The following is a 16,002-nucleotide window of genomic DNA, read 5'->3' on the forward strand; positions in this document are numbered from 1 at the left end:
TCCCTTCCGCTGCTACTCTACCGCTGCTACCTGCCGCTGCTACCTGCCACTGCTACTCTACTGCTGCTACCTGCCGCTGCTACCCTACCGCTGCTACTCTACCGCTGCTACCTGCCGCTGCTACCTACTGCTGCTACCTACTGCTGCTACCTACTGCTGCTAACTACTACTGCTTCTACCCTACTGCTGCTACCTACTGCTGCTGCTACCTACTACTGCTAACTACCGCTGCTAACTACTACTGCCTCTACCCTACTGCTGCTACCTACTGCTGCTGCTACCTACTGCTGCTACCTACCGCTGCTAACTACCGCTGCTACCTACCGCTGCTACCTACTAATGCTAACTACCGCTGCTACCTACTACTGCTTCTACCCTACTGCTGCTACCTACTGCTGCTGCTACCTACCGCTTCTACCCTACTGCTGCTACCTACTGTATCTCCATACCGCTGCTACCTACTGTATCTCCATACCGCTGCTACCTACTGTATCTCCATACCGCTGCTACCTACTGTATCTCCATACCGCTGCTACCTACTGTATCTCCATACCGCTGCTACCTACTGTATCTCCATACCGCTGCTACCTACTGTATCGCCATACTGCTGCTACCTACTGTATCTCCATACCGCTGCTACCTACTGTATCTCCATACTGCTGCTACCTACTGTATCGCCATACTGCTGCTACCTACTGTATCTCCATACTGCTGCTACCTACTGTATCTCCATACCACTGCCACCTACTGTATCTCCATACTGCTGCTACCTACTGTATCTCCATACTGCTGCTACCTACTGTATCTCCATGCTGCTACCTACTGTATCTCCATACTGCTGCTACCTACTGTATCAGCCTACCGCTCCTACCTGCCGCTGCTACCCTACCGCTTCTACCCTACCACTGGTACCCTACCGCTTCTACCCTACCGCTGCTATCTACCGCTGCTTCTACCCTACCGCTTCTACCTGCCTCTTCTACCCTACCGCTGCTACCCTACCACTTCTACCTGCCGCTGCTACCTACCGCTTCTACCCTACCGCTGCTACCCTACCACTTCTACCTGCCGCTTCTACCTGCCGCTGCTACCCTACCTCTGCTACCCTACCGCTTCTACCTGCCGCTGCTACCTACCGCTGCTACCTACTGCTGCTAACTACTACCGCTGCTACCTACTACTGCTAACTACCGCTGCTAACTACTACTGTTGCTACCCTACTGCTGCTACCTACTGCTGCTACCTACTGCTGCTAACTACTACTGCTTCTACCCTACTGCTGCTAACTACTATTGCTGCTACCTACTACTGCTGCTACCTACTGCTGCTGCTCCCTACTACTGCTAACTACCGCTGCTAACTACTACTGCTTCTACCCTACTGCTGCAACCTACTGCTGCTACCTACTGCTGCTACCTACCGCTGCTAACTACCGCTGCTACTTACTGCTGCTGCTACCTACTGCTACCCTACCACTGCTACCTACCTCCATACTGCTGCTACCTGCTGCTGCTACCTACCGCTGCTACCTACTACTGCTAACTACCGCTGCCATCTACTACTGCTTCTACCCTACTGCTGCTACCTACTGCTGCTGCTACCTACCGCTTCTACCCTACCGCTGCTACCTACTTCTGCTACCTACTGTATCTCCATACCGCTGCTACCTACTGTATCTCCATACCGCTGCTACCTACTGTATCGCCATACTGCTGCTACCTACTGTATCGCCATACTGCTGCTACCTACTGTATCTCCATACCGCTGCTACCTACTGTATCTCCATACCGCTGCTACCTACTGTATCTCCATACCGCTGCTACCTACTGTATCTCCATACCGCTGCTACCTACTGTATCTCCATACTGCTGCTACCTACTGTATCTCCATACCGCTGCTACCTACTGTATCTCCATACTGCTGCTACCTACTGTATCTCCATACTGCTGCTACCTACTGTATCTCCATACTGCTGCTACCTACTGTATCTCCATACTGCTGCTACCTACTGTATCTCCATACTGCCGGTTGAGGAGACGGTTAGAGTCTACCGCGGTTCATGTAGCTACATCCTGCATGAAAAATAACACACACACACAAGATCATTTGCCATAACAATTAACAGAAAACGTGGGCAGTTTTATAACATACATTTATAAAGGATTTCAAAGGTAAGGAAGTAACATATTAAGGTCTTTGGCTATATTTTCGAAATCTATACTAACAGTAGCTAAAACGTTAGCTAGTTAACCATTAGCATCTAACGTGACCGTTAGCCATCAGTGCTAGGTCGCCATCTTGTTTTCCCCCCTCCCGATCGATATATAACCCTAACAACGGGAAGAGAAACAACTCGATTAACCAGTGTGGTGTCGCATTTTACCGTCCATCAGGATGTCCAGTCGAGGTTGTGCGGGTCCGTCTGGGCTCCGGAGGAAGCGGGACACCGAGGAGCACCAGAAGGAGAGGAGACGGGCTCTGCAGGCCCGACACCGAGCCAACCTAGCCACTCTGTTCGAGACGCTCAAAACCGTCGTCTGTCCCACATCCAACAAGATGCCTGCTAAGGTAGCTAACTAGATGGCTAGCAATCTGAACTATCATCCTGTCCTCTCCTTCATGTGTAGCTACTGGTGTCAAAACATTTTTGGTCAGTTACTATGGAGCAACTAGTTAGCTAGCTAACTGTTGCTGGGTAGAGAGGGTGTGATTTGGGGCTAGCTAACTAACTGTTGCTGGGTAGAGAGGGTGTGATTTGGGGCTAGCTAACTAACTGTTGCTGGGTAGAGAGAGTGTGATTTGGGGCTAGCTAACTAACTGTTGCTGGGTAGAGAGAGTGTGATTTGGGACTAGCTAGCTAACTGTTGCTGGGTAGAGAGGGTGTGATTTGGGGCTAACTGTTGCTGGGTAGAGAGAGTGTGATTTGGGGCTAGCTAGCTGTTGCTGGGTAGAGAGGGTGTGATTTGGGGCTAGCTAACTAACTGTTGCTGGGTAGAGAGGGTGTGATTTGGAGCTAGCTAACTAACTGTTGCTGGGTAGAGAGGGTGTGATTTGGGGCTAGCTAACTAACTGTTGCTGGGTAGAGAGGGTGTGATTTGGGGCTAGCTAACTAACTGTTGCTGGGTAGAGAGGGTGTGATTTGGAGCTAGCTAACTAACTGTTGCTGGGTAGAGAGGGTGTGATTTGGGGCTAGCTAACTAACTGTTGCTGGGTAGAGAGGGTGTGATTTGGAGCTAGCTAACTAACTGTTGCTGGGTAGAGAGGGTGTGATTTGGAGCTAGCTAACTAACTGTTGCTGGGTAGGGAGAGAGTGTGATTTGGGGCTAGCTAACTAACTGTTGCTGGGTAGAGAGAGTGTGATTTGGGGCTAGCTAACTAACTGTTGCTGGGTAGAGAGAGTGTGATTTGGGGCTAGCTAACTAACTGTTGCTGGGTAGAGGGTGTGATTTGGAGCTAGCTAACTAACTGTTGCTGGGTAGAGAGAGTGTGATTTGGGGCTAGCTAACTAACTGTTGCTGGGTAGAGAGGGTGTGATTTGGGGCTAGCTAACTAACTGTTGCTGGGTTGAGAGAGTGTGATTTGGGGCTAGCTAACTAACTGTTGCTGGGTAGAGAGGGTGTGATTTGGGGCTAGCTAGCTAACTGTTGCTGGGTAGAGAGAGTGTGATTTGGGGCTAACTGTTGCTGGGTAGAGAGAGTGTGATTTGGGACTAGCTAGCTAACTGTTGCTGGGTAGAGAGGGTGTGATTTGGGGCTAACTGTTGCTGGGTAGAGAGAGTGTGATTTGGGGCTAGCTAGCTGTTGCTGGGTAGAGAGGGTGTGATTTGGGGCTAGCTAACTAACTGTTGCTGGGTAGAGAGGGTGTGATTTGGAGCTAGCTAACTAACTGTTGCTGGGTAGAGAGGGTGTGATTTGGGGCTAGCTAACTAACTGTTGCTGGGTAGAGAGGGTGTGATTTGGGGCTAGCTAACTAACTGTTGCTGGGTAGAGAGGGTGTGATTTGGAGCTAGCTAACTAACTGTTGCTGGGTAGAGAGGGTGTGATTTGGGGCTAGCTAACTAACTGTTGCTGGGTAGAGAGGGTGTGATTTGGAGCTAGCTAACTAACTGTTGCTGGGTAGAGAGGGTGTGATTTGGAGCTAGCTAACTAACTGTTGCTGGGTAGAGAGGGTGTGATTTGGAGCTAGCTAACTAACTGTTGCTGGGTAGGGAGAGAGTGTGATTTGGGGCTAGCTAACTAACTGTTGCTGGGTAGAGAGGGTGTGATTTGGGGCTAGCTAACTAACTGTTGCTGGGTAGAGAGGGTGTGATTTGGGGCTAGCTAACTAACTGTTGCTGGGTAGGGAGAGGGTGTGATTTGGGGCTAGCTAACTAACTGTTGCTGGGTAGAGAGGGTGTGATTTGGGGCTAGCTAACTAACTGTTGCTGGGTAGAGAGGGTGTGATTTGGGGCTAGCTAACTAACTGTTGCTGGGTAGAGAGAGTGTGATTTGGGGCTAGCTAACTAACTGTTGCTGGGTAGAGGGTGTGATTTGGAGCTAGCTAACTAACTGTTGCTGGGTAGAGGGTGTGATTTGGAGCTAGCTAACTAACTGTTGCTGGGTAGAGAGAGTGTGATTTGGGGCTAGCTAACTAACTGTTGCTGGGTAGAGAGAGTGTGATTTGGGGCTAGCTAACTAACTGTTGCTGGGTAGAGAGGGTGTGATTTGGGGCTAGCTAACTAACTGTTGCTGGGTAGAGAGGGTGTGATTTGGAGCTAGCTAACTAACTGTTGCTGGGTAGAGAGGGTGTGATTTGGAGCTAGCTAACTAACTGTTGCTGGGTAGAGAGGGTGTGATTTGGAGCTAGCTAACTAACTGTTGCTGGGTAGGGAGAGAGTGTGATTTGGGGCTAGCTAACTAACTGTTGCTGGGTAGAGAGGGTGTGATTTGGGGCTAGCTAACTAACTGTTGCTGGGTAGAGAGGGTGTGATTTGGGGCTAGCTAACTAACTGTTGCTGGGTAGGGAGAGGGTGTGATTTGGGGCTAGCTAACTAACTGTTGCTGGGTAGGGAGAGGGTGTGATTTGGGGCTAGCTAACTAACTGTTGCTGGGTAGAGAGGGTGTGATTTGGGGCTAGCTAACTAACTGTTGCTGGGTAGAGAGAGTGTGATTTGGGGCTAGCTAACTAACTGTTGCTGGGTAGAGGGTGTGATTTGGAGCTAGCTAACTAACTGTTGCTGGGTAGAGGGTGTGATTTGGAGCTAGCTAACTAACTGTTGCTGGGTAGAGAGAGTGTGATTTGGGGCTAGCTAACTAACTGTTGCTGGGTAGAGAGAGTGTGATTTGGGGCTAGCTAACTAACTGTTGCTGGGTAGAGAGGGTGTGATTTGGAGCTACCTAACTAACTGTTGCTGGGTAGAGAGTGTGATTTGGGGCTAGCTAACTAACTGTTGCTGGGTAGAGAGAGTGTGATTTGGGGCTAGCTAACTAACTGTTGCTGGGTAGAGAGTGTGATTTGGGGCTAGCTAACTAACTGTTGCTGGGTAGAGAGGGTGTGATTTGGAGCTAGCTAACTAACTGTTGCTGGGTAGAGAGGGTGTGATTTGGGGCTAGCTAGCTAACTGTTGCTGGGTAGAGAGGGTGTGATTTGGGGCTAGCTAACTAACTGTTGCTGGGTAGAGAGGGTGTGATTTGGAGCTAGCTAACTAACTGTTGCTGGGTAGAGAGGGTGTGATTTGGGGCTAGCTAACTAACTGTTGCTGGGTAGGGAGAGAGTGTGATTTGGGGCTAGCTAGCTAACTGTTGCTGGGTAGAGAGGGTGTGATTTGGAGCTAGCTAACTAACTGTTGCTGGGTAGAGAGAGTGTGATTTGGGGCTAGCTAACTAACTGTTGCTGGGTAGAGAGAGATTTGGGGCTAACTGTTGCTGGGTAGAGAGGGTGTGATTTGGGGCTAGCTAACTAACTGTTTCTAGGTAGAGAGAGTGTGATTTGGGGCTAGCTAACTAACTGTTGCTGGGTGGAGAGGGTGTGATTTGGGGCTAGCTAACTAACTGTTGCTGGGTAGAGAGAGTGTGATTTGGGGCTAGCTAACTAACTGTTGCTGGGTAGAGAGAGTGTGATTTGGGGCTAGCTAACTAACTGTTGCTGGGTAGAGAGAGTGTGATTTGGGGCTAGCTAACTAACTGTTGCTGGGTAGAGAGGGTGTGATTTGGAGCTAGCTAACTAACTGTTGCTGGGTAGAGAGGGTGTGATTTGGGGCTAGCTAGCTAACTGTTGCTGGGTAGAGAGGGTGTGATTTGGGGCTAGCTAACTAACTGTTGCTGGGTAGAGAGGGTGTGATTTGGAGCTAGCTAACTAACTGTTGCTGGGTAGAGAGGGTGTGATTTGGGGCTAGCTAACTAACTGTTGCTGGGTAGAGAGGGTGTGATTTGGAGCTAGCTAACTAACTGTTGCTGGGTAGAGAGGGTGTGATTTGGAGCTAGCTAACTAACTGTTGCTGGGTAGGGAGAGAGTGTGATTTGGGGCTAGCTAACTAACTGTTGCTGGGTAGAGAGAGTGTGATTTGGGGCTAGCTAACTAACTGTTGCTGGGTAGAGAGAGTGTGATTTGGGGCTAGCTAACTAACTGTTGCTGGGTAGAGGGTGTGATTTGGAGCTAGCTAACTAACTGTTGCTGGGTAGAGAGAGTGTGATTTGGGGCTAGCTAACTAACTGTTGCTGGGTAGAGAGTGTGATTTGGGGCTAGCTAACTAACTGTTGCTGGGTAGAGAGGGTGTGATTTGGAGCTAGCTAACTAACTGTTGCTGGGTAGAGAGGGTGTGATTTGGGGCTAGCTAGCTAACTGTTGCTGGGTAGAGAGGGTGTGATTTGGGGCTAGCTAACTAACTGTTGCTGGGTAGAGAGGGTGTGATTTGGAGCTAGCTAACTAACTGTTGCTGGGTAGAGAGGGTGTGATTTGGGGCTAGCTAACTAACTGTTGCTGGGTAGGGAGAGAGTGTGATTTGGGGCTAGCTGGCTAACTGTTGCTGGGTAGAGAGGGTGTGATTTGGAGCTAGCTAACTAACTGTTGCTGGGTAGAGAGGGTGTGATTTGGGGCTAGCTAGCTAACTGTTGCTGGGTAGGGAGGGTGTGATTTGGGGCTAGCTAACTAACTGTTGCTGGGTAGAGAGGGTGTGATTTGGAGCTAGCTAACTAACTGTTGCTGGGTAGAGAGGGTGTGATTTGGGGCTAGCTAACTAACTGTTGCTGGGTAGAGAGGGTGTGATTTGGAGCTAGCTAACTAACTGTTGCTGGGTAGAGAGGGTGTGATTTGGAGCTAGCTAACTAACTGTTGCTGGGTAGAGAGAGTGTGATTTGGGGCTAGCTAACTAACTGTTGCTGGGTAGAGAGAGTGTGATTTGGGGCTAGCTAACTAACTGTTGCTGGGTAGAGAGAGTGTGATTTGGGGCTAGCTAACTAACTGTTGCTGGGTAGAGGGTGTGATTTGGAGCTAGCTAACTAACTGTTGCTGGGTAGAGAGAGTGTGATTTGGGGCTAGCTAACTAACTGTTGCTGGTAGAGAGGGTGTGATTTGGAGCTAGCTAACTAACTGTTGCTGGGTAGAGAGGGTGTGATTTGGGGCTAGCTAGCTAACTGTTGCTGGGTAGAGAGGGTGTGATTTGGGGCTAGCTAACTAACTGTTGCTGGGTAGAGAGGGTGTGATTTGGAGCTAGCTAACTAACTGTTGCTGGGTAGAGAGGGTGTGATTTGGGGCTAGCTAACTAACTGTTGCTGGGTAGGGAGAGAGTGTGATTTGGGGCTAGCTAGCTAACTGTTGCTGGGTAGAGAGGGTGTGATTTGGAGCTAGCTAACTAACTGTTGCTGGGTAGAGAGAGTGTGATTTGGGGCTAGCTAACTAACTGTTGCTGGGTAGAGAGAGATTTGGGGCTAACTGTTGCTGGGTAGAGAGGGTGTGATTTGGGGCTAGCTAACTAACTGTTGCTGGGTAGAGAGAGTGTGATTTGGGGCTAGCTAACTAACTGTTGCTGGGTGGAGAGGGTGTGATTTGGGGCTAGCTAACTAACTGTTGCTGGGTAGAGAGAGTGTGATTTGGGGCTAGCTAACTAACTGTTGCTGGGTAGAGAGAGTGTGATTTGGGGCTAGCTAACTAACTGTTGCTGGGTAGAGAGAGTGTGATTTGGGGCTAGCTAACTAACTGTTGCTGGGTAGAGAGAGTGTGATTTGGGGCTAGCTAACTAACTGTTGCTGGGTAGAGGGTGTGATTTGGAGCTAGCTAACTAACTGTTGCTGGGTAGAGAGAGTGTGATTTGGGGCTAGCTAACTAACTGTTGCTGGTAGAGAGGGTGTGATTTGGAGCTACCTAACTAACTGTTGCTGGGTAGAGAGTGTGATTTGGGGCTAGCTAACTAACTGTTGCAGGGTAGAGAGAGTGTGATTTGGGGCTAGCTAACTAACTGTTGCTGGGTAGAGAGTGTGATTTGGGGCTAGCTAACTAACTGTTGCTGGGTAGAGAGGGTGTGATTTGGAGCTAGCTAACTAACTGTTGCTGGGTAGAGAGGGTGTGATTTGGGGCTAGCTAGCTAACTGTTGCTGGGTAGAGAGGGTGTGATTTGGGGCTAGCTAACTAACTGTTGCTGGGTAGAGAGGGTGTGATTTGGAGCTAGCTAACTAACTGTTGCTGGGTAGAGAGGGTGTGATTTGGGGCTAGCTAACTAACTGTTGCTGGGTAGGGAGAGAGTGTGATTTGGGGCTAGCTAGCTAACTGTTGCTGGGTAGAGAGGGTGTGATTTGGAGCTAGCTAACTAACTGTTGCTGGGTAGAGAGAGTGTGATTTGGGGCTAGCTAACTAACTGTTGCTGGGTAGAGAGAGATTTGGGGCTAACTGTTGCTGGGTAGAGAGGGTGTGATTTGGGGCTAGCTAACTAACTGTTGCTGGGTAGAGAGAGTGTGATTTGGGGCTAGCTAACTAACTGTTGCTGGGTGGAGAGGGTGTGATTTGGGGCTAGCTAACTAACTGTTGCTGGGTAGAGAGAGTGTGATTTGGGGCTAGCTAACTAACTGTTGCTGGGTAGAGAGAGTGTGATTTGGGGCTAGCTAACTAACTGTTGCTGGATAGAGAGAGTGTGATTTGGGGCTAGCTAGCTAACTGTTGCTGGGTAGAGAGGGTGTGATTTGGGGCTAGCTAGCTAACTGTTGCTGGGTAGAGAGGGTGTGATTTGGAGCTAGCTAACTAACTGTTGCTGGGTAGAGAGAGTGTGATTTGGGGCTAGCTAACTAACTGTTGCTGGGTAGAGAGAGTGTGATTTGGGGCTAGCTAACTAACTGTTGCTGGGTAGAGAGGGTGTGATTTGGGGCTAGCTAACTAACTGTTGCTGGGTAGAGAGAGTGTGATTTGGGGCTAGCTAACTAACTGTTGCTGGGTAGAGAGGGTGTGATTTGGGGCTAGCTAGCTAACTGTTGCTGAGTAGAGAGAGTGTGATTTGGGGCTAACTGTTGCTGGGTAGAGAGAGTGTGATTTGGGACTAGCTAGCTAACTGTTGCTGGGTAGAGAGGGTGTGATTTGGGGCTAACTGTTGCTGGGTAGAGAGAGTGTGATTTGGGGCTAGCTAGCTGTTGCTGGGTAGAGAGGGTGTGATTTGGGGCTAGCTAACTAACTGTTGCTGGGTAGAGAGGGTGTGATTTGGAGCTAGCTAACTAACTGTTGCTGGGTAGAGAGGGTGTGATTTGGGGCTAGCTAACTAACTGTTGCTGGGTAGAGAGGGTGTGATTTGGGGCTAGCTAACTAACTGTTGCTGGGTAGAGAGGGTGTGATTTGGAGCTAGCTAACTAACTGTTGCTGGGTAGAGAGGGTGTGATTTGGGGCTAGCTAACTAACTGTTGCTGGGTAGAGAGGGTGTGATTTGGAGCTAGCTAACTAACTGTTGCTGGGTAGAGAGGGTGTGATTTGGAGCTAGCTAACTAACTGTTGCTGGGTAGGGAGAGAGTGTGATTTGGGGGCTAGCTAACTAACTGTTGCTGGGTAGAGAGAGTGTGATTTGGGGCTAGCTAACTAACTGTTGCTGGGTAGAGAGGGTGTGATTTGGGGCTAGCTAACTAACTGTTGCTGGGTAGAGAGGGTGTGATTTGGAGCTAGCTAACTAACTGTTGCTGGGTAGAGAGGGTGTGATTTGGGGCTAGCTAACTAACTGTTGCTGGGTAGGGAGAGAGTGTGATTTGGGGCTAGCTAGCTAACTGTTGCTGGGTAGAGAGGGTGTGATTTGGAGCTAGCTAACTAACTGTTGCTGGGTAGAGAGAGTGTGATTTGGGGCTAGCTAACTAACTGTTGCTGGGTAGAGAGAGATTTGGGGCTAACTGTTGCTGGGTAGAGAGGGTGTGATTTGGGGCTAGCTAACTAACTGTTGCTGGGTAGAGAGAGTGTGATTTGGGGCTAGCTAACTAACTGTTGCTGGGTGGAGAGGGTGTGATTTGGGGCTAGCTAACTAACTGTTGCTGGGTAGAGAGAGTGTGATTTGGGGCTAGCTAACTAACTGTTGCTGGGTAGAGAGAGTGTGATTTGGGGCTAGCTAACTAACTGTTGCTGGATAGAGAGAGTGTGATTTGGGGCTAGCTAGCTAACTGTTGCTGGGTAGAGAGGGTGTGATTTGGGGCTAGCTAGCTAACTGTTGCTGGGTAGAGAGGGTGTGATTTGGAGCTAGCTAACTAACTGTTGCTGGGTAGAGAGAGTGTGATTTGGGGCTAGCTAACTAACTGTTGCTGGGTAGAGAGAGTGTGATTTGGGGCTAGCTAACTAACTGTTGCTGGGTAGAGAGGGTGTGATTTGGGGCTAGCTAACTAACTGTTGCTGGGTAGAGAGAGTGTGATTTGGGGCTAGCTAACTAACTGTTGCTGGGTAGAGAGGGTGTGATTTGGGGCTAGCTAGCTAACTGTTGCTGAGTAGAGAGAGTGTGATTTGGGGCTAACTGTTGCTGGGTAGAGAGAGTGTGATTTGGGACTAGCTAGCTAACTGTTGCTGGGTAGAGAGGGTGTGATTTGGGGCTAACTGTTGCTGGGTAGAGAGAGTGTGATTTGGGGCTAGCTAGCTGTTGCTGGGTAGAGAGGGTGTGATTTGGGGCTAGCTAACTAACTGTTGCTGGGTAGAGAGGGTGTGATTTGGAGCTAGCTAACTAACTGTTGCTGGGTAGAGAGGGTGTGATTTGGGGCTAGCTAACTAACTGTTGCTGGGTAGAGAGGGTGTGATTTGGGGCTAGCTAACTAACTGTTGCTGGGTAGAGAGGGTGTGATTTGGAGCTAGCTAACTAACTGTTGCTGGGTAGAGAGGGTGTGATTTGGGGCTAGCTAACTAACTGTTGCTGGGTAGAGAGGGTGTGATTTGGAGCTAGCTAACTAACTGTTGCTGGGTAGAGAGGGTGTGATTTGGAGCTAGCTAACTAACTGTTGCTGGGTAGGGAGAGAGTGTGATTTGGGGCTAGCTAACTAACTGTTGCTGGGTAGAGAGAGTGTGATTTGGGGCTAGCTAACTAACTGTTGCTGGGTAGAGAGAGTGTGATTTGGGGCTAGCTAACTAACTGTTGCTGGGTCGAGGGTGTGATTTGGAGCTAGCTAACTAACTGTTGCTGGGTAGAGAGAGTGTGATTTGGGGCTAGCTAACTAACTGTTGCTGGGTAGAGAGAGTGTGATTTCGGGCTAGCTAACTAACTGTTGCTGGGTAGAGAGGGTGTGATTTGGAGCTACCTAACTAACTGTTGCTGGGTAGAGAGTGTGATTTGGGGCTAGCTAACTAACTGTTGCTGGGTAGAGAGAGTGTGATTTGGGGCTAGCTAACTAACTGTTGCTGGGTAGAGAGTGTGATTTGGGGCTAGCTAACTAACTGTTGCTGGGTAGAGAGGGTGTGATTTGGAGCTAGCTAACTAACTGTTGCTGGGTAGAGAAGGTGTGATTTGGGGCTAGCTAGCTAACTGTTGCTGGGTAGAGAGAGTGTGATTTGGGGCTAGCTAACTAACTGTTGCTGGGTAGAGAGGGTGTGATTTGGGGCTAGCTAACTAACTGTTGCTGGGTAGAGAGAGTGTGATTTGGGGCTAGCTAACTAACTGTTGCTGGGTAGAGAGGGTGTGATTTGGGGCTAGCTAGCCAACTGTTGCTGGGTAGAGAGAGTGTGATTTGGGGCTAACTGTTGCTGGGTAGAGAGAGAGTGTGATTTGGGACTAGCTAGCTAACTGTTGCTGGGTAGAGAGGGTGTGATTTGGGGCTAACTGTTGCTGGGTAGAGAGAGTGTGATTTGGGGCTAGCTAGCTGTTGCTGGGTAGAGAGGGTGTGATTTGGGGCTAGCTAACTAACTGTTGCTGGGTAGAGAGGGTGTGATTTGGAGCTAGCTAACTAACTGTTGCTGGGTAGAGAGGGTGTGATTTGGAGCTAGCTAACTAACTGTTGCTGGGTAGGGAGAGAGTGTGATTTGGGGCTAGCTAACTAACTGTTGCTGGGTAGAGAGAGTGTGATTTGGGGCTAGCTAACTAACTGTTGCTGGGTAGAGAGAGTGTGATTTGGGGCTAGCTAACTAACTGTTGCTGGGTCGAGGGTGTGATTTGGAGCTAGCTAACTAACTGTTGCTGGGTAGAGAGAGTGTGATTTGGGGCTAGCTAACTAACTGTTGCTGGGTAGAGAGAGTGTGATTTGGGGCTAGCTAACTAACTGTTGCTGGGTAGAGAGGGTGTGATTTGGAGCTACCTAACTAACTGTTGCTGGGTAGAGAGTGTGATTTGGGGCTAGCTAACTAACTGTTGCTGGGTAGAGAGAGTGTGATTTGGGGCTAGCTAACTAACTGTTGCTGGGTAGAGAGTGTGATTTGGGGCTAGCTAACTAACTGTTGCTGGGTAGAGAGGGTGTGATTTGGAGCTAGCTAACTAACTGTTGCTGGGTAGAGAAGGTGTGATTTGGGGCTAGCTAGCTAACTGTTGCTGGGTAGAGAGAGTGTGATTTGGGGCTAGCTAACTAACTGTTGCTGGGTAGAGAGGGTGTGATTTGGGGCTAGCTAACTAACTGTTGCTGGGTAGAGAGAGTGTGATTTGGGGCTAGCTAACTAACTGTTGCTGGGTAGAGAGGGTGTGATTTGGGGCTAGCTAGCCAACTGTTGCTGGGTAGAGAGAGTGTGATTTGGGGCTAACTGTTGCTGGGTAGAGAGAGAGTGTGATTTGGGACTAGCTAGCTAACTGTTGCTGGGTAGAGAGGGTGTGATTTGGGGCTAACTGTTGCTGGGTAGAGAGAGTGTGATTTGGGGCTAGCTAGCTGTTGCTGGGTAGAGAGGGTGTGATTTGGGGCTAGCTAACTAACTGTTGCTGGGTAGAGAGGGTGTGATTTGGAGCTAGCTAACTAACTGTTGCTGGGTAGAGAGGGTGTGATTTGGGGCTAGCTAACTAACTGTTGCTGGGTTGAGAGGGTGTGATTTGGGGCTAGCTAACTAACTGTTCCTGGGTAGAGAGGGTGTGATTTGGAGCTAGCTAACTAACTGTTGCTGGGTAGAGAGGGTGTAATTTGGGGCTAGCTAACTAACTGTTGCTGGGTAGAGAGGGTGTGATTTGGAGCTAGCTAACTAACTGTTGCTGGGTAGAGAGAGTGTGATTTGGGGCTAGCTAACTAACTGTTGCTGGGTAGAGAGGGTGTGATTTGGGGCTAGCTAGCCAACTGTTGCTGGGTAGAGAGAGTGTGATTTGGGGCTAACTGTTGCTGGGTAGAGAGAGAGTGTGATTTGGGACTAGCTAGCTAACTGTTGCTGGGTAGAGAGGGTGTGATTTGGGGCTAACTGTTGCTGGGTAGAGAGAGTGTGATTTGGGGCTAGCTAGCTGTTGCTGGGTAGAGAGGGTGTGATTTGGGGCTAGCTAACTAACTGTTGCTGGGTAGAGAGGGTGTGATTTGGAGCTAGCTAACTAACTGTTGCTGGGTAGAGAGGGTGTGATTTGGGGCTAGCTAACTAACTGTTGCTGGGTAGAGAGGGTGTGATTTGGGGCTAGCTAACTAACTGTTGCTGGGTAGAGAGGGTGTGATTTGGAGCTAGCTAACTAACTGTTGCTGGGTAGAGAGGGTGTGATTTGGGGCTAGCTAACTAACTTTTGCTGGGTAGAGAGGGTGTGATTTGGAGCTAGCTAACTAACTGTTGCTGGGTAGAGAGGGTGTGATTTGGAGCTAGCTAACTAACTGTTGCTGGGTAGGGAGAGAGTGTGATTTGGGGCTAGCTAACTAACTGTTGCTGGGTAGAGAGAGTGTGATTTGGGGCTAGCTAACTAACTGTTGCTGGGTAGAGAGAGATTTGGGGCTAACTGTTGCAGGGTAGAGAGGGTGTGAATAGGGGCTAGCTAGCTAACTGTCCCTGGGTAGAGAGGGTGTGATTTGGGGCTAGCTAACTAACTGTTGCTGGGTAGAGAGGGTGTGATTTGGAGCTAGCTAACTAACTGTTGCTGGGTAGAGAGGGTGTGATTTGGGGCTAGCTAACTAACTGTTGCTGGGTGGGGAGAGAGTGTGATTTGGGGCTAGCTAGCTAACTGTTGCTGGGTAGAGATGGTGTGATTTGGAGCTAGCTAACTAACTGTTGCTGGGTAGAGAGAGTGTGATTTGGGGCTAGCTAACTAACTGTTGCTGGGTAGAGAGAGATTTGGGGCTAACTGTTGCTGGGTAGAGAGGGTGTGATTTGGGGCTAGCTAACTAACTGTTGCTGGGTAGAGAGGGTGTGATTTGGGGCTAGCTAACTAACTGTTGCTGGGTAGAGAGAGATTTGGGGCTAACTGTTGCTGGGTAGAGAGGGTGTGATTTGGGGCTAGCTAACTAACTGTTGCTGGGTAGAGAGTGTGATTTGGGGCTAGCTAACTAACTGTTGCTGGGTGGAGAGGGTGTGATTTGGGGCTAGCTAACTAACTGTTGCTGGGTAGAGAGGGTGTGATTTGGGGCTAGCTAACTAACTGTTGCTGGGTAGAGAGAGTGTGATTTGGGGCTAGCTAACTAACTGTTGCTGGGTAGAGAGGGTGTGATTTGGGGCTAGCTAGCTAACTGTTGCTGGGTAGAGAGAGTGTGATTTGGGGCTAACTGTTGCTGGGTAGAGAGAGTGTGATTTGGGACTAGCTAGCTAACTGTTGCTGGGTAGAGAGGGTGTGATTTGGGGCTAACTGTTGCTGGGTAGAGAGAGTGTGATTTGGGGCTAGCTAGCTGTTGCTGGGTAGAGAGGGTGTGATTTGGGGCTAGCTAACTAACTGTTGCTGGGTAGGGAGAGAGTGTGATTTGGGGCTAGCTAACTAACTGTTGCTGGGTGGAGAGGGTGTGATTTGGGGCTAGCTAACTAACTGTTGCTGGGTGGAGAGGGTGTGATTTGGGGCTAGCTAACTAACTGTTTCTGGGTAGAGAGGGTGTGATTTGGGGCTAGCTAACTAACTGTTGCTGGGTAGAGAGGGTGTGATTTGGAGCTAGCTAACTAACTGTTGCTGGGTAGAGAGGGTGTGATTTGAGGCTAGCTAACTAACTGTTGCTGGGTAGAGAGGGTGTGATTTGGAGCTAGCTAACTAACTGTTGCTGGGTAGAGAGAGATTTGGGGCTAACTGTTGCTGGGTAGAGAGGGTGTGATTTGGGGCTAGCTAACTAACTGTTGCTGGGTAGAGAGAGTGTGATTTGGGGCTAGCTAACTAACTGTTGCTGGGTGGAGAGGGTGTGATTTGGGGCTAGCTAACTAACTGTTGCTGGATAGAGAGAGTGTGATTTGGGGCTAGCTAGCTAACTGTTGCTGGGTAGAGAGGGTGTGATTTGGGGCTAGCTAGCTAACTGTTGCTGGGTAGAGAGGGTGTGATTTGGAGCTAGCTAACTAACTGTTGCTGGGTAGAGAGAGTGTGATTTGTGGCTAGCTAACTAACTGTTGCTGGGTAGAGAGAGTGTGATTTGGGGCTAGCTAACTAACTGTTGCTGGGTAGAGAGGGTGTGATTTGGGGCTAGCTAACTAACTGTTGCTGGGTAGAGAGAGTGTGATTTGGGGCTAGCTAACTAACTGTTGCTGGGT

At 49.4% G+C, this 16,002-nt stretch overlaps 1 protein-coding gene across 2 annotated transcripts in view; it reads left to right on the forward strand.

Annotated features, from left to right (window-relative positions):
• Nucleotides 1-1,994: 1,994 nt before the first annotated feature.
• LOC106609832 (stimulated by retinoic acid gene 8 protein homolog) overlaps nt 1,995-16,002 on the forward strand; it is a 70,832-nt gene continuing 56,824 nt past the window's right edge. The window contains exons 1-2 of one of the 2 annotated variants that reach the window (XM_045700325.1): nt 1,995-2,171; nt 2,394-2,568. In XM_045700325.1, the coding sequence (XP_045556281.1) occupies nt 2,395-2,568 (174 nt within the window). In that variant the 5' untranslated portion in view covers nt 1,995-2,171; nt 2,394. Of the gene's footprint in view, nt 2,172-2,236; nt 2,569-16,002 lie in introns of those variants that run through there. The other variant, XM_045700326.1, reaches the window with a different exon arrangement.

The sequence above is a fragment of the Salmo salar genome, chromosome ssa17, assembly GCF_905237065.1.
Source record: "Salmo salar chromosome ssa17, Ssal_v3.1, whole genome shotgun sequence".
NCBI lineage: Eukaryota > Metazoa > Chordata > Actinopteri > Salmoniformes > Salmonidae > Salmo > Salmo salar.